This window comes from Bombina bombina, chromosome 3, assembly GCF_027579735.1.
Source record: "Bombina bombina isolate aBomBom1 chromosome 3, aBomBom1.pri, whole genome shotgun sequence".
NCBI classification, from domain to species: domain Eukaryota; kingdom Metazoa; phylum Chordata; class Amphibia; order Anura; family Bombinatoridae; genus Bombina; species Bombina bombina.
The window spans coordinates 2,049,754-2,062,219 of record NC_069501.1 but is presented as its reverse complement, the minus strand read 5'-3'; the positions used below and the strand labels follow the sequence as shown (position 1 = coordinate 2,062,219).

Here is a 12,466-nt window from a genome sequence, read left to right as displayed (position 1 = left end):
CACAGAGGACTTCAACTCGAACTCCTTTTCGTTTAGCTCCTCGTTTTTCTAATCCAGTCACTCCAGTCTCTCCTACTACTGATCAGGCTGAACCCATGGAAGTAGGAAGTATAAAATTAACTGAGACTGAACGCTTGAGAAGACGGACTCTTGGCTTATGTCTGTACTGTGGCCTTAAAGGGCATTTATTAAGGGATTGTCCTACTAGGCCAGTAAAAGCCAGGGCTTAACTCTAGTCCAGGGAACTGAGTTAAGCCAAAATAGTGGTCATTCCCTATACAAGAAACTCTTTGTTCCAGTAACTCTTCTAATTGGACATAAGAAGATCTATACCCAAGCTCTAATTGATTCTGGTGCTGGAGGTGTGTTCATTGACTCTACATTTGTTTCTACTCATTCTATACCCTTACTAAAGAAGGAGTATTCCATTTCAGTCTCTACGGTCAGTGGAGATCCTTTGGGTTCTGGATACATTCAGTTTTCTACTCAACCCTTACTCCTCACCGTAGGAATACTTCATTCTGAGACAATTTGTTTCGATGTCATTCCCACTCCGCAATTTCCCATTATCTTGGGATTACCCTGGCTCCAGATTCACAATCCCATTTTTTCTTGGACTTTCGGTGAACTCACTTCCTGGGGATCTACATGCCAGACTAAATGTCTTCAAAAGATTACTAAGTTACCACTCACTATTGCTCTCACAGTTGAAACTCCGGAATCCTTACCTATGCATTACCATGACTTTGTGGATGTCTTCTCCAAAAAAGAAGCTGAACGTCTTCCTCCTCATCGCCCTTTTGATTGTCCCATTGATCTCCTTCCTGGGGCTGCCTATCCTCGAGGCAAGACATATCCACTTTCTAAACCAGAAAACATGGCTCTGGAAGAATATATAAAAGACAATCTGGCTAGAGGATTTATTCGACCCTCCTCTTCCCCTGTAGGGGCTGGTTTCTTTTTTGTGGGAAAAAAGGATGGCGGATTAAGACCCTGTATTGATTATCGTGGATTGAATCAGATTACCATCAAGAACAGTTATCCTCTGCCCCTTATTCCTGAACTTTTTACTTATCTTCAGGGAGCCACCATTTTCACCAAACTCGACCTACGTGGTGCATACAACTTGATCCGTATACGCAAAGGAGATGAGTGGAAGACTGCCTTTAACACTCGATTTGGGCATTATGAATATTTGGTCATGCCCTTCGGGCTATGCAATGCTCCGGCGGTTTTCCAGCATTTTGTAAACGAGATCTTTCGTGATTTTTTGAATATTTTTGTTATCATATACCTGGACGACATCTTAATTTTTTCTCAGAACCACCAAGATCATGTGCACCACGTCAAGAAGGTACTTCAACGTCTAAGAGAATTCCATCTGTTTGCTAAACTGGAGAAATGTTCTTTCCATCAAAAATCCATACCCTTTCTGGGTTATGTAATATCGGCATCTGGATTCGAAATGGACCCTACTAAACTTTCTGCCATTTTGGATTGGCCTAGACCTGATTCTTTGAAGGCTTTACAACGTTTCCTAGGCTTCGCCAATTATTACAGAAAGTTCATCAAGAATTTTGCTACTATTACTTCTCCTCTTACTTCTCTCACAAGAAAAGGACAAAACTGTAAGGTATGGCCGTCTGAGGCTATAGAAGCTTTTGAATCTCTCAAAGAAGCTTTTTCCTCAGCTCCTATCCTTCGTCATCCAAATCCTGAGTTTCAATTTATTCTGGAGGTGGATGCTTCCTCTGTTGCTGCTGGAGCTGTTCTGTCTCAACGAATACCAGAGACTGGAAGGATTCATCCTGTTGCTTTTTTCTCTAAAAAATTCACTCCTTCCGAATTTAACTATGACGTAGGGAATAAAGAGTTGCTTGCCATCAAAATGGCATTGGATGAATGGAGACATTGGCTGGAAGGTACTTCTTTGCCATTTACTATACTTACTGATCATAAGAACCTTCTGTATCTTCAAACAGCCAAACGATTAAATTCCAGGCAAGCACGCTGGTCATTATTCTTCTCTCGGTTTCACTATAATTTGTCTTACATACCTGGTTCAAAAAATATTAAAGCAGACGCACTTTCCAGACAATTTCAAGATACCCCAGTTCCTGAGTCTGGTACCATTCTCCAACCTCATGAAGTCATTGCCCAGTTAACAACTTCTTGGTTACAAGAATTACAGTCCGCTCAAGAGCATCTTCCTTTGTCCTGTAAACCTCCCGATGGTTTACTCTTTGTTCCTGAACGCCTTCGTTCCAAGATTTTATTTTGGGCTCATGATAGTCCCCTTTCTGGACATCCTGGCATCAGTATTACCACTCGAAACCTCAAACAACATGTCTGGTGGCCTACACTCTCTCAAGATGTGAAGGATTACGTCTCAGTATGCACACAATGTGCCATGAACAAAACTCCACGCCAACTTCCTTCAGGATTACTCCAACCATTGCCTATACCTCACCAGCCTTGGACTCATGTATCCATGGACTTTATTACCAATCTTCCCTTGTCCACTGGGAACAATACTATCTGGGTGGTGGTCGACAGGTTCACTAAGACGGCTCATTTTGTACCCTTGCCAGGATTACCATCTGCCAAAAGACTCTCTGAACTTTTTATTCTACATATTGTAAGAATCCATGGATTTCCTCTAGATATTGTTTCAGATAGAGGGGTACAATTCGTTTCTCGATTTTGGAGGTCACTTTGTAAACATTTTGGTACTACTATATCTCTCTCTACTTCTCACCACCCACAATCGAATGGTCAGACTGAAAGAGTAAACCAGTGTCTTGAAACTTATCTTAGACATTATGTGGATCATTATCACTCTAACTGGACTTCTTACCTTCCTTTGGCTGAATTGGCTCATAATGCCCGGTACAATTCCTCCCTTCAGACTTCTCCTTTTCATGCAGCTTACGGATATCAGCCTAGGACATTCCCTTTGCATACTTCCTCCACAGTGAATCCTGCTTCTGATCTTACAGCCCGAAGATTAACTCGACATTGGCAGAAGATACATCGTATTCTTTCTGTAACTTCTAGACGTTACAAGTTCTTTTCGGATCTTCGACGGAAGAAGGCTCCCAAATATCGCCCTGGTGATAAAGTTTGGATTTCCTCTCAATTTCTTCGCCTGAAACAACCTTCTAACAAATTGGGACCACGATATGTGGGTCCTTTCCGAATACTGGGTCAGGTATGTTCCACTGCTTATCGGGTAGCTTTACCCAAGTCTCTCAAAGTCCATCCGGTATTCCATGTTTCTCTTTTAAAACCTGTGATGATTAACAGGTATTCTAAGCCTTTTTCTAAACCTCCACCGTTATTGGTGCATGGACATCCTGAGTTTGAGATCAGCCATATTCTAGATTCCAAGTGGCGGGGCAAGAAATTGTATTATCTCATTCATTGGAAGGGTTATCCAGTCACGGAACGTTCTTGGGAACCTGCTCATCAAGTAAATGCTCCTATTTTGGTCAAGACCTTCCACAAGACTCATCCTGATAGACCTGGTCCTGTCCCCCGGAGGGGTCCTTGAGGAGGGGGTGCTGTCATGATTGCTTCCGTTCATCGCCGTGTCGCCGCGGCTCCCGGAACTTCTCTGTGTGTCTGACGTCATGTTGCTTAGCAACATGACGCTTTCTCTCACACCCCTCTGATGACGGTTACGCTCCTGCCCTTTAATTCACGGCGGGAGATCTGAATCTGGGCCCGTTTGTTTGTTTCTCTGGATTGTGAGTACCATATCAATTTTGTTCTTTTGTGTACCGACTTCTGCCTGCCTGACCAAGCCTCTTGCCTAATCCCTACTTGCTGATATTTGGATATTGACTTCTGCCTGCCTGACCTTGCCTGTAGCTTTTACCCTTTTGCTGATACTTGGATGCCGACTTCTGCTTGCCTGACCTTGTCTTTTGCCTATACCTTTTGCTGATATTTGGATGCCGACTTCTGCCTGCCTGACCTTGCTTTTGCCTTTACCTTTAAACCTTTTCTTTGATAAACAAAACCTGCTTAAGGGGACATTTACTTTTACAAGCTGCAAAAGAGAACTTTGCCTTTCTGTTTGTTATACACCTGTTTAAAAGGGACATTTACTTTTACAAGCTGCAAAAGAGAACTTTACCTTTCTGTTTGTTATACACCTGCTTAAAAGGAACTTTTACTTTTACAAGCTGCAAAAGAGAACTTTTCCTTTGTTTTACAAGCCTGCTAAAGAGGACCTTTTTCAGAAGCTTCAAGTAAGAGCATTTCCTTTTTGTTCTTTGTACTACTTAAAGGGACGTTTTATCCTTTGTGGCTTTCCTGCATTCTGGAACAATATTCATTTTTGTTATCTTCTAATCTGCTTCCTGAGTGGGTCACGTCCTGGATATTTCTCAGTGTGCTAGCGTGTGCTTTCAATTCACGCTAGCAGTTGGGTTACATCCCGGATTGATTCCAGAGCGGCTGACATGTATCTGTTCTGTGTATGAGATCAGATATAGTGAGGTCTACACTTTACCAATAGATGTATCTGTTCTGTGTATGAGATCAGATATAGTGAGGTCTACACTTTACCAATAGATGTATCTGTTCTGTGTATGAGATCAGATATAGTGAGGTCTACACTTTACCAATAGATGTATCTGTTCTGTGTATGAGATCAGATATAGTGAGGTCTACACTTTACCAATAGAAGTATCTGTTCTGTGTATGAGATCAGATATAGTGAGGTCTACACTTTACCAATAGAACTATCTGTTCTATGTATATGAGATCAGATATAGTGAGGTCTACACTTTACCAATAGAAGTATCTGTTCTGTGTATGAGATCAGATATAGTGAGGTCTACACTTTACCAATAGAAGTATCTGTTCTGTGTATGAGATCAGATATAGTGAGGTCTACACTTTACCAATAGAAGTATCTGTTCTGTGTATGAGATCAGATATAGTGAGGTCTACACTTTACCAATAGATGTATCTGTTCTGTGTATGAGATCAGATATAGTGAGGTCTACACTTTACCAATAGAAGTAACTGTTCTGTATATGAGATCAGATATAGTGAGGTCTACACTTTACCAATAGATGTATCTGTTCTGTGTATGAGATCAGATATAGTGAGGTCTATACTTTACCAATAGAAGTATCTGTTCTGTGTATGAGATCAGATATAGTGAGGTCTACACTTTACCAATAGAAGTAACTGTTCTGTATATGAGATCAGATATAGTGAGGTCTACACTTTACCAATAGATGTATCTGTTCTGTGTATGAGATCAGATATAGTGAGGTCTACACTTTACCAATAGAAGTATCTGTTCTGTGTATGAGATCAGATATAGTGAGGTCTACACTTTACCAATAGAAGTATCTGTTCTGTGTATGAGATCAGATATAGTGAGGTCTACACTTTACCAATAGATGTATCTGTTCTGTGTATGAGATCAGATATAGTGAGGTCTACACTTTACCAATAGATGTATCTGTTCTGTGTATGAGATCAGATATAGTGAGGTCTACACTTTACCAATAGAAGTATCTGTTCTGTGTATAAGATCAGATATAGTGAGGTCTATACTTTACCAATAGAAGTATCTGTTCTGTATATGAGATCAGATATAGTGAGGTCTACACTTTACCAATAGAAGTATCTGTTCTGTGTATGAGATCAGATATAGTGAGGTCTACACTTTACTAATAGATGTATCTGTTCTGTGTATGAGATCAGATATAGTGAGGTCTACACTTTACTAATAGATGTATCTGTTCTGTGTATGAGATCAGATATAGTGAGGTCTATACTTTACCAATAGATGTATCTGTTCTGTGTATGAGATCAGATATAGTGAGGTCTACACTTTACTAATAGATGTATCTGTTCTGTGTATGAGATCAGATATAGTGAGGTCTATACTTTACCAATAGATGTATCTGTTCTGTGTATGAGATCAGATATAGTGAGGTCTACACTTTACCAATAGATGTATCTGTTCTGTGTATGAGATCAGATATAGTGAGGTCTACACTTTACCAATAGATGTATCTGTTCTATGTATATGAGATCAGATATAGTGAGGTCTATACTTTACCAATAGAAGTATCTGTTCTGTGTATGAGATCAGATATAGTGAGGTCTACACTTTACCAATAGATGTATCTGTTCTGTGTATGAGATCAGATATAGTGAGGTCTACACTTTACCAATAGATGTATCTGTTCTGTGTATGAGATCAGATATAGTGAGGTCTACATTTTACCAATAGAAGTATCTGTTCTGTGTATGAGATCAGATATAGTGAGGTCTATACTTTACCAATAGATGTATCTGTTCTGTGTATAAGATCAGATATAGTGAGGTCTACACTTTACCAATAGAAGTATCTGTTCTGTGTATGAGATCAGATATAGTGAGGTCTACACTTTACCTATAGAAGTATCTGTTCTGTGTATAAGATCAGATATAGTGAGGTCGATACTTTACCAATAGATGTATCTGTTCTGTGTATAAGATCAGATATAGTGAGGTCTATACTTTACCAATAGAAGTATCTGTTCTGTGTATGAGATCAGATATAGTGAGGTCTACACTTTACCAATAGAACTATCTGTTCTGTGTATATGAGATAAGATATAGTGAGGTCTATACTTTACCAATAGATGTATCTGTTCTGTGTATGAGATCAGATATAGTGAGGTCTACACTTTACCAATAGATGTATCTGTTCTGTGTATGAGATCAGATATAGTGAGGTCTACACTTTACCAATAGATGTATCTGTTCTGTGTATGAGATCAGATATAGTGAGGTCTACACTTTACCAATAGATGTATCTGTTCTGTGTATGAGATCAGATATAGTGAGGTCTACACTTTACCAATAGAAGTATCTGTTCTGTGTATGAGATCAGATATAGTGAGGTCTACACTTTACCAATAGAAGTATCTGTTCTGTGTATGAGATCAGATATAGTGAGGTCTACACTTTACCAATAGAAGTATCTGTTCTGTGTATGAGATCAGATATAGTGAGGTCTACACTTTACCAATAGAAGTATCTGTTCTGTATATGAGATCAGATATAGTGAGGTCTATACTTTACCAATAGATGTATCTGTTCTGTGTATGAGAGATCAGATATAGTGAGGTCTACACTTTACCAATAGATGTATCAGTTCTGTGTATAAGATCAGATATAGTGAGGTCTACACTTTACCAATAGATGTATCTGTTCTGTGTATAAGATCAGATATAGTGAGGTCTACACTTTACCAATAGATGTATCTGTTCTGTGTATAAGATCAGATATAGTGAGGTCTACACTTTACCAATAGAAGTATCTGTTCTGTGTATGAGATCAGATATAGTGAGGTCTATACTTTACCAATAGATGTATCTGTTCTGTGTATGAGATCAGATATAGTGAGGTCTACACTTTACTAATAGATGTATCTGTTCTGTGTATGAGATCAGATATAGTGAGGTCTACACTTTACCAATAGATGTATCTGTTCTGTGTATGAGATCAGATATAGTGAGGTCTACACTTTACCAATAGATGTATCTGTTCTGTGTATGAGATCAGATATAGTGAGGTCTATACTTTACCAATAGATATATCTGTTCTGTGTATGAGATCAGATATAGTGAGGTCTACACTTTACCAATAGAAGTATCTGTTCTGTGTATGAGATCAGATATAGTGAGGTCTACACTTTACCAATAGAAGTATCTGTTCTGTGTATGAGATCAGATATAGTGAGGTCTATACTTTACCAATAGATGTATCTGTTCTGTGTATGAGAGATCAGATATAGTGAGGTCTACACTTTACCAATAGATGTATCTGTTCTGTGTATGAGATCAGATATAGTGAGGTCTATACTTTACCAATAGAAGTATCTGTTGTGTGTATGAGATCAGATATAGTGAGGTCTACACTTTACCAATAGATGTATCTGTTCTGTGTATGAGAGATCAGATATAGTGAGGTCTACACTTTACCAATAGAAGTATCTGTTCTGTGTATGAGATCAGATATAGTGAGGTCTATACTTTACCAATAGAAGTATCTGTTGTGTGTATGAGATCAGATATAGTGAGGTCTATACTTTACCAATAGAAGTATCTGCTGTGTGTATGAGATCAGATATAGTGAGGTCTACACTTTACCAATAGATGTATCTGTTCTGTGTATGAGAGATCAGATATAGTGAGGTGTACACTTTACCAATAGATGTATCTGTTCTGTGTATGAGAGATCAGATATAGTGAGGTCTACACTTTACCAATAAAAGTATCTGTTCTGTGTATGAGAGATCAGATATAGTGAGGTCTACACTTTACCAATAGAAGTATCTGTTCTGTGTATGAGATCAGATATAGTGAGGTCTACACTTTACCAATAGAAGTATCTGTTCTGTGTATGAGATCAGATATAGTGAGGTCTACACTTTACCAATAGATGTATCTGTTCTGTGTATGAGATCAGATATAGTGCGGTCTACACTTTACCAATAGATGTATCTGTTCTGTGTATGAGATCAGATATAGTGAGATCTACACTTTACCAATAGAAGTATCTGTTCTGTGTATGAGATCAGATATAGTGAGGTCTACACTTTACTAATAGATGTATATGTTCTGTGTATGAGATCAGATATAGTGAGGTCTACACTTTACCAATAGATGTATCTGTACTGTGTATGAGATCAGATATAGTGAGGTCTACACTTTACCAATAGATGTATCTGTTCTGTGTATGAGATCAGATATAGTGAGGTCTACACTTTACCAATAGATGTATCTGTTCTGTGTATGAGATCAGATATAGTGAGGTCTACACTTTACCAATAGATGTATCTGTTCTGTGTATGAGATCAGATATAGTGAGGTCTACACTTTACCAATAGAAGTATCTGTTCTGTGTATGAGATCAGATATAGTGAGGTCTACACTTTACCAATAGATGTATCTGTTCTGTGTATGAGATCAGATATAGTGAGGTCTACACTTTACCAATAGATGTATCTGTTCTGTGTATGAGATCAGATATAGTGAGGTCTACACTTTACCAATAGATGTATCTGTTCTGTGTATGAGATCAGATATAGTGAGGTCTACACTTTACCAATAGATGTATCTGTTCTGTGTATGAGATCAGATATAGTGAGGTCTACACTTTACCAATAGATGTATCTGTTCTGTGTATGAGATCAGATATAGTGAGGTCTACACTTTACCAATAGAAGTATCTGTTCTGTGTATGAGATCAGATATAGTGAGGTCTACACTTTACCAATAGATGTATCTGTTCTGTGTATGAGATCAGATATAGTGAGGTCTATACTTTACCAATAGATGTATCTGTTCTGTGTATGAGATCAGATATAGTGAGGTCTACACTTTACCAATAGAAGTATCTGTTCTGTGTATGAGATCAGATATAGTGAGGTCTACACTTTACCAATAGATGTATCTGTTCTGTGTATGAGATCAGATATAGTGAGGTCTACACTTTACCAATAGATGTATCTGCTCTGTGTATGAGATCAGATATAGTGAGGTCTACACTTTACCAATAGATGTATCTGTTCTGTGTATGAGAGATCAGATATAGTGAGGTCTACACTTTACCAATAGATGTATCTGTTCTGTGTATGAGAGATCAGATATAGTGAGGTCTACACTTTACCAATAGATGTATCTGTTCTGTGTATGAGAGATCAGATATAGTGAGGTCTACACTTTACCAATAGATGTATCTGTTCTGTGTATGAGATCAGATATAGTGAGGTCTACACTTTACCAATAGATGTATCTGTTCTGTGTATGAGAGATCAGATATAGTGAGGTCTACACTTTACCAATAGAAGTATCTGTTCTGTGTATGAGAGATCAGATATAGTGAGGTCTATACTTTACCAATAGATGTATCTGTTCTGTGTATAAGATCAGATATAGTGAGGTCTATACTTTACCAATAGAAGTATCTGTTCTGTGTATGAGATCAGATATAGTGAGGTCTACACTTTACCAATAGATGTATCTGTTCTGTGTATGAGATCAGATATAGTGAGATCTATACTTTACTAATAGATGTATCTGTTCTGTGTATGAGATCAGATATAGTGAGGTCTACACTTTACCAATAGAAGTATCTGTTCTGTGTATGAGATCAGATATAGTGAGGTCTACACTTTACCAATAGATGTATCTGTTCTGTGTATGAGATCAGATATAGTGAGGTCTACACTTTACCAATAGATGTATCTGTTCTGTGTATGAGATCAGATATAGTGAGGTCTACACTTTACCAATAGATGTATCTGTTCTGTGTATGAGATCAGATATAGTGAGGTCTACACTTTACCAATAGAAGTATCTGTTCTGTGTATGAGATCAGATATAGTGAGGTCTACACTTTACCAATAGATGTATCTGTTCTGTGTATAAGATCAGATATAGTGAGGTCTACACTTTACCAATAGAAGTATCTGTTCTGTGTATGAGATCAGATATAGAGAGGTCTACACTTTACCAATAGATGTATCTGTTCTGTATATGAGATCAGATATAGTGAGGTCTACACTTTACCAATAGATGTATCTGTTCTGTGTATGAGATCAGATATAGTGAGGTCTACACTTTACCAATAGAAGTATCTGTTCTGTGTATGAGATCAGATATAGTGAGGTCTACACTTTACCAATAGAAGTATCTGTTCTGTGTATGAGATCAGATATAGTGAGGTCTATACTTTACCAATAGAAGTATCTGTTCTGTGTATGAGATCAGATATAGTGAGGTCTACACTTTACCTATAGATGTATCTGTTCTGTGTATGAGATCAGATATAGTGAGATCTACACTTTACCAATAGATGTATCTGTACTGTGTATAAGATCAGATATAGTGAGGTCTATACTTTACCAATAGATGTATCTGTTCTGTGTATGAGAGATCAGATATAGTGAGGTCTATACTTTACCAATAGATGTATATGTTCTGTGTATGAGATCAGATATAGTGAGGTCTATACTTTACCAATAGATGTATCTGTTCTGTGTATGAGATCAGATATAGTGAGGTCTATACTTTACCAATAGATGTATCTGTTCTGTGTATGAGATCAGATATAGTGAGGTCTACACTTTACCAATAGATGTATCTGTTCTGTGTATGAGATCAGATATAGTGAGGTCTACACTTTACCAATAGAAGTATCTGTTCTGTGTATGAGATCAGATATAGTGAGGTCTATACTTTACCAATAGATGTATCTGTTCTGTGTATGAGATCAGATATAGTGAGGTCTATACTTTACCAATAGAAGTATCTGTTCTGTGTATGAGATCAGATATAGTGAGGTCTACACTTTACCAATAGAAGTATCTGTTCTGTGTATGAGATCAGATATAGTGAGGTCTACACTTTACCAATAGATGTATCTGTTCTGTGTATAAGATCAGATATAGTGAGGTCTACACTTTACCAATAGATGTATCTGTTCTGTGTATGAGATCAGATATAGTGAGGTCTACACTTTACCAATAGAAGTATCTGTTCTGTGTATGAGATCAGATATAGTGAGGTCTATACTTTACCAATAGAAGTATCTGTTCTGTGTATGAGATCAGATATAGTGAGGTCTACACTTTACCAATAGAAGTATCTGTTCTGTGTATGAGAGATCAGATATAGTGAGGTCTACACTTTACCAATAGAAGTATCTGTTCTGTGTATGAGAGATCAGATATAGTGAGGTCTACACTTTACCAATAGAAGTATCTGTTCTGTGTATGAGAGATCAGATATAGTGAGGTCTACACTTTACCAATAGAAGTATCTGTTCTGTGTATGAGAGATCAGATATAGTGAGGTCTACACTTTACCAATAGAAGTATCTGTTCTGTGTATGAGAGATCAGATATAGTGAGGTCTACACTTTACCAATAGAAGTATCTGTTCTGTGTATGAGAGATCAGATATAGTGAGGTCTACACTTTACCAATAGAAGTATCTGGTCTGTGTATGAGAGATCAGAAAGACTAAACACTTCTTGTACAAATCTGTACGTGAGCGTACATCACTGCACTCACCTCTTAAAGGCTTTGTAGCAAGCCATGAGCTGGTGCAGAGCAGCACTTTCTCTGGAAACCACCTTGTGATGCAGGAAGTCACACAGGTCCTCCAGTTCATGGTCAGCAAGATCCCCATATGAGCGAAAATGAAAGGACAGTTTACTGAACTCGACCAGCACACCGCTCTTCCCTGTGCCTTTGAATCCTAGAATAGAAGAACTGACATGTGTCTCACATACAAACTAATATTATAAATACAAATGGGGATCTCATTTCTCATCCACTTTAAGTTAGTAAAATCTTCACTTTGGTTCTATCATGAGTATAGACTATTACTGAACATGGCAGACAAGAAACAACCCAGCAAATCATTTATATGGATAA

General features: G+C 37.9%; 1 protein-coding gene across 1 annotated transcript in view; it reads right to left on the bottom strand.

Annotated features, from left to right (window-relative positions):
- Positions 1-12,466, bottom strand: part of LOC128652176 (ATP-dependent DNA helicase Q4) — a 394,067-nt gene that overhangs the window by 56,543 nt on the left and 325,058 nt on the right. The window contains exon 6 of the mRNA XM_053705114.1: positions 12,101-12,287. Coding sequence (XP_053561089.1) covers positions 12,101-12,287 — 187 coding nt within the window. The remainder of the gene's footprint in view (positions 1-12,100; positions 12,288-12,466) is intronic.